The sequence below is a fragment of the Cotesia glomerata genome, linkage group LG5 (genome assembly GCF_020080835.1).
Source record: "Cotesia glomerata isolate CgM1 linkage group LG5, MPM_Cglom_v2.3, whole genome shotgun sequence".
Taxonomy (NCBI): Eukaryota; Metazoa; Arthropoda; class Insecta; order Hymenoptera; family Braconidae; genus Cotesia; species Cotesia glomerata.
Window position 1 is genome coordinate 17,577,937 of NC_058162.1, and position 24,842 is coordinate 17,602,778.

General features: G+C 38.0%; 1 protein-coding gene across 1 annotated transcript in view; it reads left to right on the plus strand.

Moving 5' to 3' along the window:
- LOC123266357 (protocadherin Fat 4-like) overlaps nt 1-23,971 on the plus strand; it is a 261,115-nt gene extending 237,144 nt beyond the window's left edge. Inside the window, exons 10-13 of the mRNA XM_044730596.1 lie at nt 8,082-8,285; nt 8,356-8,529; nt 23,343-23,448; nt 23,842-23,971. Of these exons, the coding sequence (XP_044586531.1) occupies nt 8,082-8,285; nt 8,356-8,529; nt 23,343-23,448; nt 23,842-23,931 (574 nt within the window). The 3' untranslated portion in view covers nt 23,932-23,971. The remainder of the gene's footprint in view (nt 1-8,081; nt 8,286-8,355; nt 8,530-23,342; nt 23,449-23,841) is intronic.
- Nucleotides 23,972-24,842: the final 871 nt, after the last annotated feature.

A 24,842-nucleotide genomic window follows, 5' to 3' on the forward strand; every position in this document is an offset into this window, starting at 1 on the left:
TCTGCATCAGCCTGCCTGTAGGACTGTTGCCTATGAAAATTCATTCTTGTTGACTGCAGTGAGGGAATGGAATCAGTTACCGAGTGATCTTGTGGCCGTGAATTCTTCAGCTGAGTTTCAGACGTTGTGTTACAAATTAATTTTTGATAAAGACATTTGAACTAGAGAGTCAATAATAATAATAAGTGTTCATTTACTTATATGATTAAAATGTTATTCAAAATGGTTTCTAATTTTGTATTCAGATTACTATTTAATTTTGTATTCAAATTACTTTTTTTAATTTTGTATTCAAATTACTTTATAATTTTGTATTCAAAGTACTTACTCACTATGTAATAATACTATTAAATTTCTACGGCCTTTAGGGAACGTCAGTTCTAGGGCCGAATGTCTTCAATAAAATAAATAAATAAATAGTGATAGTATTCTTCGGATACAGTCCAGTCTTTGATCATGTTGGCAGTCCTTGAATTCGCCAACGAAATGTCGAGGATGGATTCTTGGTACCCTGGTCTACTAAAGGTCGTGGTGCTCCCGGTGTTCAGCGCTATGAGGTCGAGTCTAGCCGCGACCTCGTTAACTCTGGTGTCGGAGAAAGCAGCACCCTACTCAGCCGATTTAGCGGCTGGTTTTGGGCTGTAGCAGATTGGGCTGCTGGCTTCTGTTCTTCCTTTTTCTTGTTTTGCCGAGTCACTTTGGTCCAGGTATCATCCCGGGCTGTCTTTTTCTGTGCTGGCTTGTCAATTTTTGAGGAAGGGCTGAGCGTGGACAACGGCCTCTTCTTGTTGTTGCCCTTTCCTTGCTATGGTAATTTCTTAGAAGTGACCAGAGGTGGCTGGGATTTTTTGCTCAGATTTGATGTTTGAGTCGTTAACGCCGACGTCGTTGATGATTTGTTGGCCAGCTTATATGCCGTACTAATAGACGTAACCGATTTTCTGATCTCATGATGGAGATTCTTCTTGTCTTTTATGAAGTCGGCTAACTCTTCAATCTTGCTGCCGAGCCTCTCCATTGGTGACTGTTGGCCGGTGACGGTCGGTACAAAGTTAATTCTTCCTCGGAAGGTTTGCTCTGTGACAGGAGCAAAAGGTCCTCCACTTTTTGGAGGAACGTTGCTCAGCTGTCCGTTCTCTTCCATCTGGGCTGTTTTCGTACTCCCTGTAGCATTCCCAGACAGTACCCAGACATTACCCTCCGTGTGTATGTGTGCGTGTGTGTGTGTGTGTGTGTGTGTGTATGTGTGTGTGTGTTCGTGTGTGTGAGTATGTGAATCGCTTATAACTTTTGAACGACTAAACCGATCGGAACCTACTAAACGCCGTTCTAAAAAATTCCCTCAAACTTAGATTTTCTGTGAATTTGAACCGATTCGGACCGAAAGATTTTGAGAAATTTTGAAAAATCTCAAAAAAGCGAAAAAAAATTTTTTTTCAAAGTGGTTTTTTTGGAATAATTTTTAAACGGCTTAATCGATCAACTCCAAAAATTAATCCACCCTTAAGCTTGCATAACAACGTCGATCGCCGCTAATCCAGTCAAAATCGGTTGATTTGTTCGAGAGATATCGTGATCGAAAGAAAACCGAAACAAGTGTTTTTTTTACATAACTTCGATATCTTTTCGGTTCGTTTTTGAAGCATGAATTTCAGGTAATTCTTCGAAGTGCCATAAAAAAAAAAGATCAATATTTTGACAATCAATTTTTTTTTAAAGTATTTATTAACATTACAAGAATACAGAAAAAAATAACAAAAGTTGAAAATTAAAAAAATAAGCAGTGGATGAAGTGGGGGGGGGGGCCAAAAAATTGGCACATGACCATGCCCACAATTCTAACCCTCCTAGCAATCTGAAATAAAAAAATATAAAAGATTATTAATCTAGAGTAATGTCGCTATGGCATGAGCTACGGTCATCCCCAAATTTCAATTTCTACTATTTTTAAAAAATTTGAAAAAGTCAAAAAAAGTAGTAAAAAAATATTTTTAACTTCCCGCTAAGAAAATCGAAGATTTTAAAAAATCGGGAAGTTATTGTTTTCACCCCGTTTTGCAAAAATCGAGTTTTCATCAGATCTCGACGTTTGAAGGTCACAGGAAGCATCCCTGACTATCCCCGTGAGGTTGTCACGGTGTCTGTATGTATGTGTGTGTGTGTGTGTGTGTGTGTGTGTGTGTTTTTTATCTTAGGGGGGGGAATCCTTCTTACGGATTCCAGGCATAGCTGTTTGGCCTGGATATGTGGCGACTCGACGCAGCGTCATACTAAAACTCGACGCTAACGCCCCTACCCACTAAACCCTAAACCCCTTTTCTTCTTTCCTCTAATCCCTCATGTAAACCGCCGTCAGGCTTTACTTCGTGAGGGGAGGATCTAGCTACTGCTATTCCTTCTGGTGGCTAAGGTGTTATTTTTCCTTCCTTCTAGTTTCTGTCATTTGCCCTTTTTCTTTCAATGGAACGCAGCTCTGTAAGCACTTCGGTAGTAAACGTGCTTGTGGCGTTCCAGGCAGCTTCGTATGACAGCATTTCTTCTACTATTGACTCTGGTGTGATTTTCTTGTTCAGGATCTTCTCTAACTCATCACGCTGTGGGTTAAAACGAGGGCACTCAAAGAAAACGTGCTCCGCATTTTCAGCAACTCTTGGGCAAGACGGACACTCTGGGCAATCATCGTGCTTAAAGCGATAAAGGTACTCCCGGAAACAGCCGTGTCCTGACAACATCTGGGTCAGATAGTAGTTGGCCTCGCCGTGATTCCGGTTAAGCCAAACGTCAATCCTTGGTATGAGACGGTGTGTCCATCTCCCTGTTGTCGCGGCGTCCCACTGCGATTGCCATCGCGCGATGCTGTTCTGCCGTTCTTTAGCTCTGAGTTCCTCGGCACTTTGTGCGGTTGTCCTCTTTCGTTGGTAAAGGGTGTGTGTGTGTGTGTGTGTGTGTGTGTGTGTGTGTGTGTGTGTGTGTGTGTGTGTGTGTGTGTGTGTTTTTTTTTTTTTTTTTTTATAAAGAGGTACGAAAAAAGATCTTCAAAAGACACCGGTATCGTTAACTCTGCCGCCCATCTTCCGGCAGATATCGATAGTCGGTAGTGTGGAGATTTTTACCCACTAAAAAAAAACATTCCTCTTCCCCTCTCCCCTAGATGGTACGGGGAGGACTGGATTGGAACCGCGTTAGCATTACTTCAATCCAGTCGTGCTGCGTCTCACGACGCCTACTCCTGGCTACTGGTCCCTTTCTGCGATTTTGTCTTTCAGGAGGTGCTGTGCATAAACTGCAACAGCTGACCAGTTTTCCTCTTGTTTGATCATATAGGTCACCAGGCTTGAGGGGGAGAGCCTGGTGCCTATGATCTCTTCAGTGTTTCTTCTGTAGTCCTTCCATCGAGCACACTCGAAGAATGTGTGTTCGGAGTCGTCGATTTTATCCGGGCAGTATTTGCACGTTGGTGTGCTGTGCAAACCCATCTTGAAAAGATAGGCATTGAACTGCCCATGTCCCGTCAATAGCTGGGTCAAGAAAAAGTCCGTATCCCCGTGCTTCCGAGAGAGCCAGACGTTGATGTTTGGGATCAGGCGCGCCGTCCATCTGCCCGTCTCTCCCGATGTCCATCGGTCTTGCCACTCTTGCTGCGTTTCCGCCTTTATCCTCGTTCTTGCGTCCTTCATGTTATCATCACTGTCTTTAGCGTCATAGAGTTTTGCTCTTTCGAACGCTAATAGGTCGATGGGCGCGGCTCCTGCAATGACCAATACAGCCGCTTCGGAAACTGTGCGGTAGGCGCAGGCAACCCTGAGAGCGCCTCGCCGCTGTACTGCTGCGATCTTTCGCCGGTAGGTCTTCTGCTTTAATATGTCTGCCCATATCTCCGCTCCATAAAGCAGTACCGAGTGGACTGCTTCTAGAAGAACTCTTCTCTTTTTTGTTCTTGGTCCCATGGTGTTGGTCATAATTCGTGCTAGGCTAGACACAGTCTTGCTGGCTTTCTTGCATGCACTGTCGAGGTGTTCACGGAAAGATAGTTTCTCGTCTATCATTACCCCTAGATACCGCAGGGCCCTTGTTGACGTCAGCGTTGTTCCTCCCATGTCCATACCGAATGGTTTTGGAAACCATTTTTGACGGGTCAAAACGACCATCTCGGTTTTCTGTTTGGCGAGTTTCAGGTGATGCTTATCGAGCCAAGTCTCGACGGTGTCGATGGTTTCCCGAACTAGCAGTTCAGCCTCTTCCACGCTGTCCGCCACTATAGTGGCTGCAACGTCGTCTGCAAAGCCTGTTAGCTCTACTTGCTCTGGCTTGTGTGTGTGTGTGTGTGTGTGTGTGTGTGTGTGTGTGTGTGTGTGTGTGTGTGTGTGTGTGTGTGTGTGTGTGTGTGTGTGTGTGTGTGTGTGTGTGTGTGTGTGAAAGTATGTGAACCGCTTATAACTTTTGAACGGCTTGACCGATTTCATCGTGGTTGGTGCCATTCGAAAGGGCTTGACCAAACTTAGATTTTGAAAACTATTTAGACCGATTCAGATCAATAAATTTTGAGAAATCTTCAAAAAACTGAAAAAAAAATTTTTTTTAAATGTGGTTTTTTTGGAATAACTTTTAAACGGCTTTATGGTTCAATTCAAAAAACTAATCAGCTCTTAACCTCAAAAAACCTCGTCGATCGCCACCAGTCCGGTCAAAATCGGTTGATTCGTTCGAGAGATATCGTGAACGAAAGAAAACCGAAAAAAGTGTTTTTTTCGGAATAACTCCAAAATTCCTAGCGCGATCAATTCAAAATTTGAAAAACTGCGTCGAATGCTGCCAACCGCGTGAAAATCGGTTTATTCATTCAAAAGTTATTGCGGTTTAAGAATTCAAAAAATAGTGTCTTATCAAATCTCTATCAGACTTTTGAGCTCGAAGAGCTCAAAAGCATAGGAAAGCAATCTCTTTGAGCTCGGAGAGCTCAAAATAACCCATAAATTGTATTTTTAAGCTCGAAGAGCTTAAAAACATCATTGGTGCAATTTTAAGCGCCTAAGTATGGAATTAGCGGGAAGTTGCAGGGATGGCCTTCAGGGTCAACCGTTTTCCTAATTTTTTTTTTCAGGCAGTCACCATTTTGTGAAAAGATTTGTTTTCAACTTCTCCCTAGTTCATGCCATAGCAACATTACTCTAAATAAATAATATTTTTTATTTCTAATTTCCCGCTGAGAAAATTGAAAATTTAAAAAAATCGGGAAGTTATTGTTTTTGGTGTCAAGCGTTATTATCCCCGGACAAAATATCCCCGGACGAAGTACCCCCGTGTTAAAATTATCCTCAGACAAAATATCCTCGTGACAAAATATCCCCGACACGATTACCCGCGTTTGTGTTGGTCTAATATCGAATAAACTCACACAAAATCCATGTTAAAGGGGCGCAACACGATCACCCGCATTTGTGTTGGCCTTTTATTGAGTAAACACACATTAAAAATATGTTAAAAGGGCACAGCACGATTACTCGCATTTTTGTTGGTCTATTATCGAATAAACACAAACAAAAACCATGTTAAAAGAGCGCAACACTATTATCAGCGTTTGAGTTGGCCTATTACTGAGTAAACACACATTTAAACCATGTCAAAAGGGCACAATTCGATTGTCTGCGTTTGTGTTGGTCTGATATCGAATAAACACACACAAAAACCATGTTAAGGTAGTACCTCCACGAAAAGCATATTTCAAGAAACTTATGGAATTTTTTTTATCGAAGGATAAATATATTAATAACTCACCACCAAAATTTCAGATCAATTCACCGCACCGTTTTTGAGTAATTAATTTTCGAAATTGCATCTTTTACACGTAGAGGTATAGAGAGATGGTAAAGTTAGTATGAAATCTATTTGTAGGGATGGCCTTGAGGGTCAACCGTTTTCCAGATTTTTAACTTTCCGCTAAGAAAATTGAAAATTTTCAAAAATCGGGAAGTTATTGGTTTTATTATTACCCTGTTTTTCGAAAACCGAGTTTTCATCAGATCTCGACGTTTCGAGATCCTAGGAAGCTTTCCTGACTATTTTCACGATGATGTCCGTACGTCTGTACGTATGTGTGTGTGTGTGTGTGTGTGTGTGTGTGTGTGTGTGTGTGTGTGCGCGTGTGTGTGTAGGTGTGTATGTGCGTGTCTGTGTAGGTGTGTTTGTGTGTGTGTGTGTGCGTGTGTGTGTAGGTGTGTGTGTGTGTGCCCGTGCGTGTCTGCGTGTGTGTGTGTGTGTGTGTGTGTCTGTGTGTCTGTGTGACTCGCTTATAACTTTTGAACGACTGAACCGATCGGAGCGTACTAAACGGCGTTCTAAAGAGTTCCCTCAAACTTAGATTCCCCGAGAATTTGAACCGATTTGCACTAATAGATTTCGAGTAATTTTGAAAAATCTCAAAAAAAATAAGAAAAAAATCATATTTAACAGTGGTTTTTTGGAATATTTTTCAAACGGCTCTATTGATCAACTTCAAAAACTAATCCACCCTTAATCTTGAAAAACCACGCCGATCGTCGCTAATTCGGCCAAAATCAGTTGATTCGTTCGAGAGATATCGTGAACGAAAGAAAACCGAAAAAAGTGTTTTTTCGACATAACTTCGTCATTTCTTCTCGGATCGTTTTTAATGATATAAAATAATTCTAGAGCTTAAAAAACCGCGTCGATCGCCGCCAAAAACGTGAAAATCGGTTGATTGGTTCGAGAGATATCCTCGATAAAATATTTGGAAACAAGTGTTTTTTTAACATAACTCCGACATTTTTTGAAATAACTTTTAAACGGATGCACTAATCAATTTCAAAAAGTAATCAGCTATTAGCATGAAAAAATTACGTCGATCGCCGTCAAGCCGCTCAAAATTGGTCTATTCGTTCAAGAAATATCATGAACGAAAGAAAACCAAAAAAAGTGTTTTTTTAGAATTACTCCAAATTTCCTAGTTTTATCAATTCAAACTTGAAGATTCTTCATGAAACTAAAAAAATTGCGTCAAATACTGCCAACCGCGTGAAAATTGGTTGATTTATTTAAAAGTGAGTGAGGTTTGAAAATTTAAAAAATATTGTTCTATGATACTGCTATCAGACTTTTGAGCTGGAAGAGCTCAAAATAACACATAAATTGTGTTTTTGAGCTTGAAGAGCGCTCAAAAACGGTATAAGTGTAATTTTAAGCATCCAGGTATGGAATTAGCGGGAAGTTGCAGGGATGGCCTTCAGGGTCAACCGTTTTCCTTATTTTTTTTTCTGTATTCTTCTAATGATAATAAATAACTTATGAACAAAATGGATTGTAAAAATATTGATTGCCTTTTTTTTACGGCACTTTAAAAAATTACCTGAAATTCATGCTTCTATACTAGAATACTAAGAGTCATAATTATTTTCCAAATCGACTGTTAAATTAGATATAAGTTCATTTTTTATATGCGTGGTGAAAATAAGTACAGAACTTATAGATTTAGAAAATCATCTGCTACTTAAGTTGCCCAGCGTCGCTCACAATAGTTTGATTTTATAAAATGAGATTGAAATCAATCACTTCTTGACAGTTTCTATGGCAGCAAATTAAATAAAATTTTATTCTACTCCGGAAGAGTCTATTCTTGCTTCTCTGTAGCTTGATTCTTTACCATACTACATTAGGGTGTGTCAAAATGTAACTTCCGTGGAGAACCTTTTAAAATTGGAATTTTGAGTTCCGCTTTGAACAGGGGCTGCGTTTGGGCATTTCCTGAGATATTTTGCTGTGAGACGATGTATTTGATTTTCATAGAATTTTTTAACAGGAGATTTAATTGGGTACTTCCAGCCAAATTTTGAATTTTCACCGGAAATGCCCAAACTAAGCTTCTGTTAAAAAATTCCATGAAAATCAAATACATCATCTCACACCAAAATATCTTAGGAAATGCCCCAACGCAGCCCCTGTTAAAAGCGGAACTCAAAATTCCAATTTTAAAATGTTCTCCACGGAAGTTACATTTTTGCACACCCTAACACTACATAATATTGATTACTACAATTTAACTGATCGAAGTATCTATCAATTTTCAGGGCATCTAGCGATTTACAAATTGTGACAAATTTAAAATCGATTCTTCTAACGGAATCATTATATTTGATCGATGTTCCAACAAAAAGCTCATTTACCGTTGACAATATCCAACAACAAATCCATTGGGCTTTGATATCTTTAACAATATTTTTCTGTTTATGTAGTATAGCTATATTTGTTGTTTATTTTATACGAACACGAAGGTTAGTCTTTAATTTTTTATTCGGTTATTGATCGAAATATTTGTTTAAAAAAACTACAAATTTTTTACAGTTTGACAAAAAGGATAAATAAAATAGCTAGTGAATGGAAAGTTGAAACGCAAAAAAAAAGCTCAGATCATATTCAAAGTGTACCAATGACTAACCAATTCTCTCTGACTGGTTCCAATCCTATTTGGAAAGCATCAACAAAAGAATCTGTTAAGAAATCGGATGATAATATTAGGTACCTCATATACTGAAAGAAAAAAATATAATAGTTCAAGAAAGGATTACTTAGCTCAAAAATTTCTTAAAATGAATCATTTGAATTTGTTATTTTTTAACAGAAGGATATCAATGTCTGCTTTTATTATGAAATGTTTGCTTTTATAGTAATTAGTAAAATGAAGAATAGCTTAACTTCAATTGAGTTAAAATAAGTGCAATCAATTTGATAAATTCTTCGAAAAAAAAAAATATATATATATTCTCGATAATTATCGAGAATAAATATTTTTGAGTCACAAAAATTATTTTCATATTCCATAGAATCTATTCAGTTTTAACCGGTCTTGCAAAACTTATAGGCAAGCACTAAAAAAATTATGATTTCGATAAATTTTTCGGTGGATGGTCAACCGATCATAGTTCAGGGTCGTCGAAATACTTCAGCTTCGATTCCGAGAAATTCAACAACTTAAACTCTAGTTCTTCTGATTTAACATTATACTACCAGAATGTTATAGGTTTGAATACTAAGTTGGATGACATTTATAGTAAAACTTATTTGACTGAGTATGACCTGTTTGCTTTTTCCGAAACATGGCTTAAATCGGGTGTTTTTAATAGCGAAATTTTTAATAACAATTATTCTGTTTTTAGATGTGATCGACGGGAGGAGTTCAGGAGGTCGGGTGGGAGTGTACTGATTGCCTACAGGAGTACATTCAATGTAGCACCTTTAAAATTTGATAATATCCTTTAACTCTCCCCCCCGGGTTGAGATCGCTGGAATTCTACTCATCAATTTTGGTATTAAAACTCACATAGTGAATAGTTACATTCTGCCTGACCTGCCTACACATATTTACTCCGATCTCTTTGAACTGCTCTCGTCACACTCTGCCATGAATGCTGGAGCATTGGTGTTGTTGGGTGATTTCAACTCTCCGCTTTTTTTTAACTCTCTGGCTGGTTATTGGGATATGAAGGCTGATCTATTAATCGATTTATCCTAAGGGAGCGTCCATAACCACGTAGCCTTATCGAGAGGGGAGAGGGATAAGTTTGAATACTACGCTGAGCTACGTAACGGGGGGGGGGAGGAGGAGGTAAAAGCAAAGCTACGTAGTTTTCTTCAAATGAGGATTATTTTGTAAAATAAATTTATAACTGTTTAATAATTTTATTTGAAATACGGATGCTAATTTTTTTCTAAGGAATTGCAAAAATAATGAACTATTAATAAATTCATATTTTTGAGAGAAGTACATTTATTAACAGCAATTGTATTTAATAAATTATTTATTAAATGTTATTAAATCCTATGATATTTTAAACAGTCATTCATCAAAAAGGCTTAATAAAGGCTTAATCCATACACTCAATATATTGCGGACAATATATCTTGTGGGAAACAAGTTGATGTTATTCACACAGACTTCTCTAAGGCTTTCGACAAGGTAGACATTAATATACTGATAGACAAAATAATTAACCTAGGCATACCGGAGCAAATAGTCAACCTTATAATATCCTGTCTGACAAATAGGAAAAACCATGTACTTTACAATGGTTTCCTATCTCGAGTATACTGTTTAACATCAGGAGTTCCGCAAGGATCAAGCCTCGGTCCTTTACATTTTCTTATATTCATTAATGATGTTGGATTCCTGTTATCAGTACTTATTGACTCATTTGCTAACAACGCAAAAATTTATCTCGCCAAAAATAGCATTGATGATTGTACCTACTTACAGAACAACCTGAATATCTTTATCAGTTGGTGTATGTATAACAAACTTTTCTTAAATAAGACAAAAATAATATCATTTCAAAAACCCAAAAGCCCAATATTATTTTACTACAAATCGACGGGGTGATTTTAGAGAAGGTCTGTACAGTTAGTAATTTAGACACAACTTACAATTTCCCAGTTGACTTAATGATCACTGTGGCCGAGAATTTAGTTTTTTTAAAAGAGAGAGACAGAAGATAGGCGTAGCCAAGCGTTCTGATTGGTCGTAATAAATAAATTGTTTTTTGTTTATCGCTATCAAGTGAAGACAGCAGCTTGAATAAAAAATAAAATTTAGATTGCTAATCCAACATGAAAATATAAAAAATATGTCAAAAAAAAAACAGGTTAGTTTGCAGATGTGAAGGTGCTTGTAAACAAATACAAGTCTGTGCTGCTCAGATAAATAAAGAAGAGAATTTGAAACACCGTGTTGTAACTAAAATGTTTAATAAAATGAATTAAAAGTAAACAGTGACAAGCTGGCGATTTCGCTGGAGATCGCGTAAAGGAATTGCTCCCGGTTTCAGTGGTAATTTTGCTGGAGATTGCACTGACGGTCTTTTTAAAGGTCTCACTACAGGTCACGCTAGAAATCTTGCTGACGGTCTCGCTGGAAATCACGCTGATAGTTTTTCTAGAGGTCTCGCTGTCGGTATCACTGGAGGTCGTTTTGCTGGGAGTTGTGCTAATGGTATGGCTGCCGGTCTCGCTAGTAATTTTGCTAGCGATCACAGTGACGGTTTCGCTCGAGATCACGCTGACGGTCTTTCTGGAGGTCTCGCTGGAGATCACGCTGATGGTCTCGCTGGAAATCATGCTGACAATCTTTCTGGAGGTCTCGCGGGAAATCACGCTGACGGTCTCTCTAGAGGTTTCGCTGGAGATCACGCTGACGATCTTTCCGGAAATCTCGCTGGTGATCACGCTGACAATGTTTCTGGAGATCTCGCTGGTAATCACGCTAACGGTCTTTCTGGAAGTCTCGCTGGCCATCACGCTGACGATATTTTTGGAAGTCTCGCTGGAAATCACGTAATCAGCGTAATCACCAGCGAGACCTCCAAACAGATCGTCAGCGTGATCTCCAGCGAGACCTCCAGAAAGATTGTCAGCGTGATGGCCAGCGAGACCTCCAGAAAGATCGTCAGTGTGATCTCCAGCGAGATCGTCAGCGTGATCTCCTGTGAAACCTCTAGAGAGACCGTCAGCGTGATCTCCAGCGAGACCTTCAGAAATACAGTCAGCGTGATCACCAGCGAGACCACCAGAAAGATCGTCAGCATGATTTCCAGCGAGATCGGCAGCGTGATCTCCAGCAAGACTCCCAGAAAAACCGTCAGCGTAATCACCAGCGAGATCTCCAAAAAGATCATGAGCGTGATTTCCAGCGAGACTTCCAAAAAGATCATCAGCGTGATGGCCAGCGAGACCTCCAGAATGATCGTCAGCATGATCTCCAGCGAGATCGTCAGCGTGATCTCCAGCGGGACTCTCAGAATGACTGTCAGCGTAATCTCCAGCGATACCATCACCGTGATCGCTAGCAAAATTACCAGCGAGACTGGCAGCAATACCATTAGCACAACTTCTAGCGAAACGACCTCCAGCGAGACCATCAGCGTGATCTCCAGCGAGACCTCTAGAAAGACCGTCAGCGTGATCTCGAGCGAAACCGTCACTGTGATCGCTAGCAAAATTACCAGCGAGACCGGCAGCCATACCATTAGCACAACTCCCAGCAAAACGACTTCCAGTGATACCGACAGCGAGACCTCTAGAAAAACTATCAGCGTGATCTCCAGCGAGACCGTCAGCAAGATTTCTAGCGTGACCTCCAGCGAGACCTTTAAGACCGTCAGTGCGATCTCTAGCAAAATTACCAGTGAGACCGGGAGCAATTCCTTTACGCGATCTCCAGCGAAATCGCCAGCTTGTCACTGTTCACTTTTAATTCATTTCATTAAACATTTTAGTTACAACACGGTGTTTCAAATTCTCTTTTTTATTTATCTGAGCAGCACAGACTTTTATTTGTTTACAAGCACCTTCACATCTGCAAACTAACCTGTTTTTTTTTTGACATATTTTTTATATTTTCATGTTGGATTAGCAAACTAAATTTTATTTTTTATTCAAGCTGCTGTCTTCACTTAATAGCGATAAACAAAAAACAATTTATCCATTACGACCAATCAGAACGCTTGGCTACGCCTATCTTCTGTCTCTCTCTCTTTTAAAAAAACTAAATTCTCGGCCCTAATGATCACTATACCAACATAGTTCGATCAGCAACTAAAACCATGGGATTTGTTATTTGATCCACTAAAAAGTTTAAGAATTTAAATGTTTTAAAAGCCCAGTACATAGCATTTGTTAGACCGAAACTAGAATATGCATCAGTAGTCTCGTCACCAACTTATAAAAATCAAATCAATAACATTGAAAGAGTACAGCGAAAATTTTTCGAATATTTTTCATTTAAAAAATTTGGAATCTACCCAGCTGGGGGTTTTAATTATAATTTTTTGTGTGCCACCGCCACACAAAAAAAACAGTTGTCAGTACTTTTGGCGGAACCCATAGATATTTATGTATTTTGACCCGCTGAATCCGAATTTGAGGTCAGTTTGATCCGTATACCATCAAATTTTCGAGAAAACTTTTATAAACCGAAAAAAATGACGAAAATCGGCAGTTCAGGCGATTCAAAATGATATAAAATTTTTTTTGACTTAAACTAAGCATGATTTTCATGTATTTCGATCCGTTTAATACTTATCTGAAGTTGATTTAGACCATAAGCCATTAAAAGTTTAAGTAAATTCCAAAAAACCCTGAAAAATTGCAAAAAAAGCAAAAAATTGTAAAAAAAGCAAAAAATTCCAGATATTGTGTTAAAAAAAATTTTATAAAATTAGATTAATCATGATTCTCATGTATTTTGATCTGCCAAATATAAATCTCGAATTTATATGACTCTCACATCTCTAAAAATCTAAATAAATGGCAAAAAACAACTGAAAATCATAATAAATCAAGTCCGTTATGATAAAAATCAATTTTTAAATAAAAATAAAAAATCTTTAACATGTTATCCGATCTGTGGAATATAAATTTTAAATTTTTTGACCTAAATCCTCAAAAAATTTTAATTCTTTAAAAAAATCTTTTCAAAACCGTTTATTTTTTAATTTTAATTAGTTCTCCGCTTATATCTAATCCTTTTATCTTCAAATGACCTACATAAAGGGTTTCTCTTTCGCTTTCTTATTTTCTCAGGTAGATCTCTCTTCAATGTCCAACAATGATCTGCCATCTTATTGATATCCCACTTTCCTTGATAACAATTTTCCATTACACTAATGTCTTGATGGAATCTTTCGCCTTGCTCTTCACTGTAATCGCAAAGATTTTCAGGAAGGTGTGAATGGTGAGAATCAAAATATTGCAATTTTGAATTAATCAAGCAACTCAAAGTATCGTCGGTGTACAACAACTCTTCAACTAAATTCACGTAATTCTCTCTTTTCGTATTACCTAAAAAGTTTTGTGATACTTCTTTGAAGCTTGCCCATGCTGCTCTCTCAATTTCGTTCATTTCATATTCGAAAATATTGTCCTGAAATAAAGTCCGAATTTAGGGTCCATCGAAAATTCCTTCTTTCAATTTTGCATCACTTATAGCTGGAAAGTTTTCCCCCAAATATTTGAAACAGTTACCATCTTTGTCTAAAGCTTTGACAAACTGCTTCATAAGACCAAGCTTGATGTGAAGTGGCGGTAATAATTACTTGGAAGGATCAATTAGAGGTTCTCGGGTAACATTGTGAGAACCAGGATTCAAATTCGTTCTCGTTGGCTATTCTTTTATAACATGGTGGTTTTTTTTATGGCGACTATCCCACAAACATAAAAAGCAGGGATAGTTCGTGAACCCTGATTGTTGGCCTAACAGAAGTGTTGCAAGAGGATTCCACCAGGACACCAGTGTAATAAAAACAATATCAATAAATTAGGAAAACGGTTGACTCTGAAGGCCATCCCTGCAACTTCCCGCCAATTCTATACTTAAACGCTTAAAATTGCACTTACGACGTTTTTGAGCTTTTCGAGCTCATAAATACAATTTGTGTATTATTTTGAGCTCTTAAAGCTAAAAAAATAGCTTTTGAGCTCTTAAAGCTCAAAAGTTTAATAGAAGTTTGATGAAACATTATTTTTTAAATTTTAAAATCAAAATAACGTTCGAATAGATAAACCGATTTTCACGTGATTGATGGCATTTGACAAAGTTTTTTGAGCTTCATGAAGACTCTTCAAGTTTAAATTGATCAAGCGAGAAATTTTGGAGTAATTCCGAAAAAACACTTTTTTTGTTTTTTTTTCGTCAATGATAACTCGTGAACGAATCAACCAATTTTGACTGGGCTTGCGGTGATCGACGTGGTTTTCTGATCTAAAGAGCTGAGTGAATTTTGGAATTGATTAGTAAAGCCATTTAGAAGTAATTCCAAGAAAACCACATTTCAAAAATTTTTTTTTTATAATTTTTTTGAGATTTTTCAAAATCTACTGATTCGAATTGGTCCGAATGATATTCAAAATCTAAGTTTGGTCAAGCTCTTTCAAATAGCGTTAGCCACGATAAAATTTTCAATTTTCTTAGCGGGAAGTTAGAAAAGTAGAATTAACTGAAATTTTTTAAGGATTTAGGTCAAAAAATTTAAAATTTATATTCCACAGATCGGATAACATGTTTAAAATTTTTTATTTTCATTCATCAAGAAAATTGAAAATTTTCAAAAATCGGGAAGTTATTGGTTTTACCTCGTTTTTCGAAAATCGAGTTTTCATCAGATCTCGACGTTTTGAGATCCTAAGAAGCTTTCTTGACTATTCCCGCGAGGGCGTCACTATGTCTGTATGTGTGTGTGTGTGTGTGTGTGTGTGTGTGTGTGTGTGTGTGTGTGTGTGTGTGTGTGTGTGTGTGTTTGTGCGTGTGTGTGTGTTTTTTTTTTCATAGAGGAGGTAAAATACATTTACGTATGCCAGGAATTACTTGGTATTGGTGCCAGGACTAGGTGTTGGTGCCTGGGTATGTCGGACTCAGAAGTCAATATTATTTTGCAACAATACCGACCAAATATCCTCCTCTCTCCTTTCCCTAGAGATGTTACAGGGAAGACTGAATCGGATGTCAAATTTACCTGTTTGACCTTCAGGCTGTCAGTGAATTCACGTTTAAGTGCTTCACGGACTTCGGTCTCGGTAGAGATTTCATCCGTCTAGGATCTCGATCGTTGTTGTTGGTGTTAGCGTCTTGACTGTGCCGATGTTTGCAGTGGCTGCCTTCAGAAGTGGTTTTTTTGGAATAACTTTTAAACGACTCCACCGATCGATTCCAAAAACTATTCAGCTCTCAACCTTAAAAAACCACGTCGATCGCCGCCAATCCGGTCAAAATCGGTTGATTTGTTCGAGAGATATCGTGAACGAAAGAAAACCGAAAAAAGTGTTTTTTCGGAGTTACTCCGAAATTTCTTGGTTGACCAATTGAAACTTAGAAATTGCGTATGAGGCTAAAAAAACTGCGAATAATGCCACCAACCGCGTGAAAATCGGTTCATTCATTCAAAAGTTATTGCGGTTTGAAAATTCAAAAAATAGTGTTCTATGAAACTTCTATCAGACTTTAGAGCTCAGGAGCTCAAAAGCATAGAAAAGGTATCGTTTTGAGCTCAGAGAGCTCAAAATAACACACAGATTGTATTTTTGAGCTCGAAGAACTAAAATAAAACAGCTATGTATTAACGGAATCAGCGGGAAGTTTCAGGGATGGCTTTTAGTGTCAACCGCTTTCCTAATTTTGTTTTACTATTTTTTGCTTTTTTTGCAATTTTTCAGAGATTTTTGGAATTTACTTTAACTTTTAATGGCTTCTGGTCTAAATCAACTTTAGGTAAGTATTAAGCGGGTCGAAATACATGAAAATCATGCTCAGTTTAAGTCAAAAAAAATTTTTAAATCATTTTAAATCGCCTGAACTGCCAATTTTCGTCATTTTTTTCAGTTTTTCAAAGTTTTCTCGAAAATTTGACGGTGCACGGGTCAAACTGACCTCAAATTCGGATTCAGCGGGTCGAAATACTTAAAGGTATATGGGTCCTGTCAAAACTACTGACAACTTTTTGTTTTGTGTGCCGGTGTTATCTAATGTTAACTAACCATGTATGTTGATGTAAACTTAACATTAGATGAATGAAGGATCTAAGTATCTACACTACTGATAACTGGTATACTATCTAAGAACATAGATTTCTTGAAAAGAAACCAATTTTCGTACCTCAAAGATCGCTACGTTCAGATCAGCCTTTCTATCTGCCACGGCTGAGGAACAACTTTACGCTGTCTTTACCCATTTATAGACTAATTAATGCATGCAATTTCATTGTACAGCAAGATAGTAATATCGATCGACTCGATTGCATATCGCGTGTCAGTGCCAGTGCGCTTGCATCAGTCATAATAAACTCCAGACAAATAGATTATCGTGCATCAACATCTGTAAATACATACTATTGTCATCCAACTATAGTACTTTAAATAATGTTATTACTCTGTTAAAAGTCAAATTTTGAAATTTATATAAATATGATATATACAAGAATGTAAGCTGTCATGCGTTATTCAGAATAACTATTGTATCTTTTTCTATCTCTGTTATTGGCTCTTAAGCTGTTGAGATGTATATAAGAAAAATAAAAATAAAATAAAAATAAAATTTCGATACTCGAATCAGTTAGTTAAGAATTCTAACAAGTATTGAACGGCAGTCTTAATTTGTTCAAAAATTGGAGTAAACCAAAAAATTGAAATTAAAAATTATACTCGTTGGGAACAACTGCTGAGTTCCATTACTACCATCCGGTCTGCTGCTCAATGCCTGTATGAATACAAGAGAGCAGAGGTTTTTCCTTGTCCGTGATGTTTACTGTGTTTTCGCTATGGTGGAAGTAGGACAAATATACGTGCGAGTGTAGCTCTTTTGAGCCCAGCAATCGGCCTCTTCGGAGGTAGGCGAAAGCCTTACCATATATTCTTCCACTACCATACGCTGCTCAATGACTGTATACACAAGAGAGCAGAGGTTTTTCCTTGTCCATGATGTTGGCTGTGTTTTCGCTATGGTGGAAGTAGGACAAATATACGTGCGAGTATAGCTCTTCTGAGCTCGGAATCGGCCTCTTCGGAGGTAAGCGAAAGCCTCACCACATTATTCTTCTACTACCATACGCTTGATCAGAAATCCGCTTGCGTTCAACTCACAGTCACTCGATATCTATTAAAAATTAATTTTTTACGAAATAACCAAATTTTTTGCAATAAATTTTTCTATTTTTCAAGCTTCACGCGTGTTCTGTAGCTTAATTAGTTCCCGAGATATTGGTCTATAAATCAAAACCGGTTTTTTGGCTTTGAAAAATCGAATTTTCGAGATAACCATTTCATCAGAAGCTTAAATGTTCGTTTTAATGTTAAAAAGCTATTAAAAATAAAAAATCCACGATCGGATAATTTTCAGCTCGCAAAATAAATGTGTTTATAACATTTTGATTGCTTATAACTAATGATCTATTGGTCGAACGGGGACTTAAAAATAAGGAATTGTAGTTTTTTCAAGCTCTACAATTTACTTGCAGAAACTTTACAGGTCAGATTGATAGTTTCGGAGATATTCAATTTTTAATTCTAATTTTTTTTGTTTACTTATAATTTATAATTTATGAACAAATTGAAACCACCGTGAGATACCTGTTAAAATTCTTAACCAACCAATTGAGTAGCAAAATTAGAGGAAATCATAATTTTCCGAGTGATTTCCAGTAAGTTTGGTTAAATTAACTAAATTCTGTGGGTCTTATATACGTGACTGAATAAAGTAGTCAGTACTTGTCTCGGATAGCGTAACTGGTAGAGCCCTTGGCGCGTAACCGAGAGATCTGGGTTCGATTCCCAGTCTGGGCTGTCTGATTATTTTTTCAATTACGGAAAAATTCCCACTGAGTAGGTCTCCCCCTTTCCCCTATCCGTTCTTTCCCAACTCCCTCAAAATTTGCTTTAATATGGCTTTAATATGGATTTCCTGCGAAAATCAGTTATGTCTCCTAAAAATATGGTTGATGGCTTAAACAATCCAGAATGGCGTCTATAAAAAGACGCTTCTAGGATTTTTTCTAGGAAAGAAAATTACAATTGTTTTAAACAAAAAACCGTTAAAAAAATTAGCTGTCTAGCTTTTTGGCAAAATCTCAAAAAGTATAAGTAATAGCTCAAATATTAAAAACGTGCTCCTGAAAGAGCAGAAAATTTTAGTAAAAAAGTTCTCGACCGCTATCATTGAAAGATGATGGTCGGTAGTGTGGAATTTTTACCCACTAAAAAAAAACTCTTCTCTTCTTTCCCGTAGATAGTACGGATCGGAACCGCGTTAGCATTACTTCAATCCAGTCCTTGTTGCGCCTCACCACGCCTACTCACCACGCCTACGACAGCTGACCACTTTTCTTTTCTGAGCATGCAGGCTATCAATCTCTCGGGGGAGAGTGTGGTGCCTATAATTTCTCTGGTGCTGCTTCTGTCAGCAGCAATTTCCTTCATCGCTTTCGAGGGGCCAGTCCAACTCTGAATGTCGCGTACTGGTGATCATTGCCACTGTATTTTTCGGATACTGTCAAGTCTTCAATCATGTTGGCTATCCCTGAAGTTACCAGCGAAATGTCTAGGATAAATTCCTTGTACCCTGGTCTTCTAAAGGTTGTAGTAGTTCCAGTGTTCAGCACTATGAGGTCAAGTCTTGCTGCGAAGTCTGCTCCTTCGTTTCCTCTGGTGTCAGAGAAGTCAGCACCTAATTTAGCCGATTTAGTGTTGAAATCACCAGCTACGATGTCATCGCCGTCGATCTTGCCAATGGTGTCCTCTATGTTTGCCAACTTCTGGCGAAACACACTGATCCCTTCGTTGGGTGAAAGGTAGACACTCATCAAGTAGGTCGTGGGAGTCTCAATCCAGACGAAGCCTTATTCGAGTTTACTATCTATTTAGCTACAGTGCTGGACTTATCAGTGAACCGTGTTTTACTTTTGATGTTTAGATGCCGCTCTCAGATAAAGCTGACGTCGATTTTATCTTCAAAGATATGCTGGCGCAGCAGGTTTTGCACCAAAGCGCACCTATTCAAGTTGCTTTCTAATATGCGTGTCTGCTTTCTCGTGGCTTCGTCAAGTGCTGTGCAGAATGCCTTGCAAGCTCCGGTGCCAGAAATATAGCATAAACCGTCCTAGGTCTCTTTGCCCAGAGTACAAAGGAAGAATTTTGGCTTTTCCGTACAGTTTACAGCTTTGTGGTTTTCTTCGTCCGATTTTCAGCTGCCTGGTCCCACACTTTGACGTGTTTGGTGTCCAAAACCAAGACATTTAATGCAGCGGATTATTTTTGCAACTGGGCGTATACGGCATTTAACCCAGCCGATTATTATACGGGCCTTGTCAAAGGCCTTAATCACGCTGGCCTCATCTATCACGCAGAAGACTGCACGATTGCCTCGTGGTGTGGGTTTTGTCAGATTTACCCGTTTGATCTCGAGGCTGTTAGCGAATTCACATTTAAGTGCTTCACGGACGTCGCCGGTAGAGATTCCTTCCAAGTCGAGGATCTCGATCGTTGTTATTGGTGTGAGCGTCTTGACCGTACCAATATTAGCAGTAGCTGACTTTACCACTTCGATGAAAACTCTGCTATCTTTGGTCTTCCGGGCAATTTCGAAAAGAACTCTCCGTACTTCGTCCTTTTTATAGACTTTATGTCTACACCCATCTCGACAGGGTTTGCCTTGGCCTTGATTTCATTGAGGAGATCGGCGTACGTTCGCCCTCCAGCTGGCTGGACCAGAACAGCCTTAGCTCGTGTCTTCCTCCTCCTTGGTTTCTTAGAACCACCCTTACTTGGTTGTTCTAAAGTTTTAGTAGGGGGAGCTACTTTTTCGTGTTGTTCTCCCTTTTTCTATTTTTGCCAAGTCACTTTGATCCAAGTGTCCTTTCGGGCAGACTTTTTCTGTGCTGGATTATCACTTGCTGAGGAAGGAGTGGGCGTGGAAAGCTGACTCTTCTTGTTGTTGTCCTTTCCTTGCTGTGGCAGTTTCTCAGGAGTGACCAAAAGTGGCTGTGGTTTTGTGTTCATCCACGGAGATGTTTGAGAAGTTGTCGCTGGCGTCGTTGGTGATTTGTTGGCCAGCCAATATGCCGTACCAATAGACGTAAATAATTTTCTGATTTCATGATGGAGATTTTGTTTGTCCTTGATCAAATCAGCTAAATCTTCGATCTTGGTACCGAGCCGTTCCATTGGCGATTGTTGGCCGGTGACAGTTGGTAGGGATCTAATCCTTTCTCGGAACGTATAAGTATTGATGGGAGCAACAGGTCTTCCACTTTTTGGAGGAACGTTTTTTGACTATTCGTCTACTTCCATCTGGGCTGTTGTCTTACTCCCTGTAGCATTATTAGATAGCAGAGCCATGGAGTCGATCCTGTTGTCCCAACGGTCGCTTGATGACGACAAGTTCAGGCTCGTTTGCAAGTCTTCCCTCGCGGGTACTGAGGTATCCCTCCCTTGTGCAGTAAACGATGTTTAAAAGTTCTGTGACATTTTCATATCGTTTTTGCTGGGTTTTGGTCCACCCTGACTATTTTATTTCCTCGGTACCTGACATTTCTGCCGGGCATTCCCCTATCCGTGACTTGGGGAGGCTTCCGATGCGAGTTCCAGCAGCCCGATACGCTGTGTGTGTGTGTGCGTATGTGTGCGTGTGCGTGTGCGTGCGTATGTGTGTGCGTGCGTATGTGTGTGTGTAGGTGTGTGTGTGTGTGTGTGTGTGTGTGTGTGTGTGTGTGTGTGTTTGGATGTATTATAACGGGTATTTTCGTCCCTGTGCGTTAGCGAGGACGAAGTCCGAAATAAATAGTCTGGCCTACCTGCTTTACCTGTTGTTAGGCGCCAGGAGCTTTGCTCCGATCACGTCGATTTCCAGCTACTCCGGTCCGGGACTCTCTTCGTCGGGTGGCGGGCCTTAAGGGTACGACTTAATTTTAGAGGAACGAGGAAAGTATTCGGGATTGCTCGCAATTAATTAAAAAATTAAATTATAAATTTATTAACAATAAATGAACACGGTTGGTTACTATTGACAAATCAAGAAGTACCCGCAAAGAAAATTAATAACAATAATCGTCGACGCTGTTGTAACGGGGTGGTTAGCCCTGTCCAATTGGTCACCCCTTTCCTCTTTGAAAAGGGCGCCACTGGGATTTTATACTCGGTGTCCCAGAAACCGGGGAGCATGAGAAGGAAAGATCGGGTCGTGAGAAGTTGAGAAAGGCTACGAAATAAAACCTTACTTACTAAATACCACATAAAATCGTCCAACGAACGCTAATTTAATTCCCCAAAATTCTTTAATTACTCAACTCTCCTAATTACTAATCAACTAAATGATTAAACTTCCAACATTATCATAATTCACCAAATTTAATCACCGAATATTTATTCAATACAAAATTCTGTTCTACTAAATATATTAATTACGAAATTCCTTGACTGAATTCATTAACCAAATTTCTTAACTAAAATTTTTAAACAAATTAATTCACTAAATTCATTAACAAAATTTCTTAATTAACGCATTAATCAATCTTTTTAAATAAATTTATGATCCAAATCTCCTTAACAAAGTTACTTAAATAATTTTCTAAGCTCAACAAATTAATCAATAAATTCATTCACTATTTTGATTAAATTCACTAAATTCAGCACATCGGCCTAAATTTAATTTCACCAAAATTGTTAGATTTAACTACTGGAATCCTAAGCGTCTCAATAAAATTGTCAGCCAAAGAAATTTCTAAAATGACCTTCACTATCTTACTTGCACAGTTTCATTTATTATTCAGATTTTTGTCTTGCAAATTCTTAACTAAAATTAATTTATTATAGCCAAAAGGCCTATAATAAATTACTAATAAATTTTTTACCAATAAATTAATAAGTAATCAATTAAATTTATTTTTCAATGTAAGTGTCCAGCGACAAAACTAACTAAATAACATTGACAAATAATTTACGTATGAACGAACCTACTAATATAAAAGTAACGCCTGAGACAGTAGCGAAAAATTAATCACAATCATTCCAGCCTCTCAATTTACAAAATTAAGTTTTGGCCTAAAACAACTGTAAAATACCTGAGACTTAACTTTTACTATTTCCAACGGTGACTGATACTCAGCAAAATGGCAGGATCAGCGGCTAGTTGGTCTACCGGACTTCAATCAGTGCGCTGGCCTCCAGTGATGATGATCCACACGTTGAATACCCCTTGTACACACACTGGTTCTCCCGAAAGGCACTCGCTCCATAACTTCAGCGACAGGCCACTGGCCTCACTCCACACTCGAACCGACTTCCAAAAGCGTCACTGGTTAAAAAAGCGTTACTCGCTCGAAAGGCGTTACTGGCTCAAAAAGCAAAAAACCACTGGCTTTCAGAAGGGAAAAAGCCTCGATGTCTTTCTTGCCGGCTCTTTTATAACCCTCGAACTCCGGCTCTCGAACTTTCCTATTGTTACGCCCCACTTCATTTCTCGGGGTCAGTAGTGGGGACTTTCGATTTGCACGCCCGGTGACAAGTCGAAACTCTTGTCAAAAATCGAAAGGTAAGGGAAAAACCTTACCTACTGTGCGTCAATTATGTGGTCGATAATGAACGCGGGAAGTTCGATTTTCCCTGTTACAAATTGTAATTTTCTTTTCCAGAAAAAATCCAAAAAACATCTTTTTGTAGACGCCATTTCAGATCGTTTAAGCCATCAATCGTATTTTTTGCAGACTTCTATCTATTTTTCGCAGAAAATCAACTTCTCGACTAGACTACTGGACTAGAATTCAACTAATAATTTTCTACTAATTTTCTTAAATTTTTTCAAGCCAAACGAGTGGGGACTCAGATTTCGTTGGCATTGGAGACAATCTTGATTTTGGTTATAATAATGACACAATTATAACAAATCATAACATTGATATAACTAATCAGGTAAGAAATACAGCTTTGATTATCTATCAAGTTTTGAATCGAATATTCAAGTAATATCGAACTAGCAATTCGACGTTTTATATCCATAATTATCATCACTGGACATAAACTTAAGTGAACTTTTTTTTTAAATATTTTTCCACATAAACTGTGCAAATATTTTTCGTTCATGATTTTTCAAAGGTTAATGAAGATGCTAGAAGTGACAGACCTATCGATTTTTACTCTTTAAGCAGTTTATTCAAAATCCTAACCATTCAAGCGGTGTTAACTAAAAGTTTATTATATCTATTCAGATAGTCTATTCAGTATATTTAGATAGTAATATATATAGATAGTAAACTTTAAGAGGTAAACTTTATTTACTCATATTAAAATGTTAATAATTTGCAGATCTACGCTCATTTATCGGAAGTGCCAAAACTGATACTGAATGATTCCTATTTAGAAGACAAATATTCTGAAAATGATAAATCATGTTGAAATGACGAAATTTCATTTATGAACCATCATCAAAAATATTGAAAAAAAATTAAGTACCAATAATAATAGCTACGAGAATTGGTTTTATTGCTATCAATCCCTAATATCACAATATATAAATTCTAAGTTTCTTATTTTTTTTCGAAATTGTTGAATAATTCTGTTTGACAACACAATTACTGTTAATAAAATATATCAAGAGGAATTATTTTATTACTGACAGAAAAAAGATTTCTTTTTCAATACTCACTACATTACAAGTGAATTTATGAATTCTCGTCGAAAATAAAATTTTCAATTTAAAAATATAAAAAAACCATTCGGCAGTTTAAATGTAAGTAGATTTCCTAATGCGTAGAAAGAAAACTACTATGATTGTATGCAAAAAAAAAAAATATATGAAATTTTGAACTACACATATTTTCTGAATCAGTTCGAAGAGCTGAGTCGAATCATAGCAAAATTTTTCGAAAGTTCCGTCATAAGGACCAATGCAATAGTTAGATTTCTATGAAATCTACTAAAAAAAAAATAGGAAAACGGTTGACCCTGAAGGCCATCCCGGCAACTTCCCGCTCATTTCGTACCTAAGCGCTTAAAATTGCATTTATGATGTTTTTGAGCTCTTCGAGCTCAAAAATACAGTTTATCTTGTTACGTTCTCAGAATTTCGCCTAAAATTATTTTTTTCTGATTACTTTATAAATATTATATTTTAAATAAATATATCTCGTTAAATTCTCCGAATGCACATTGAGAGATGTCCGTTGCTTCGCTGGTGGCTTGATCAGCAGCTTGGTAACGGAAGTCTCGCGATAAGGCATCAGCAGAGAGTCACCGCGGCCGCGGATAGTCCAACTATCTTACGTCAGCATGGGACCCGGGCCTTGATGAATCTCTCAGGGAGTAAC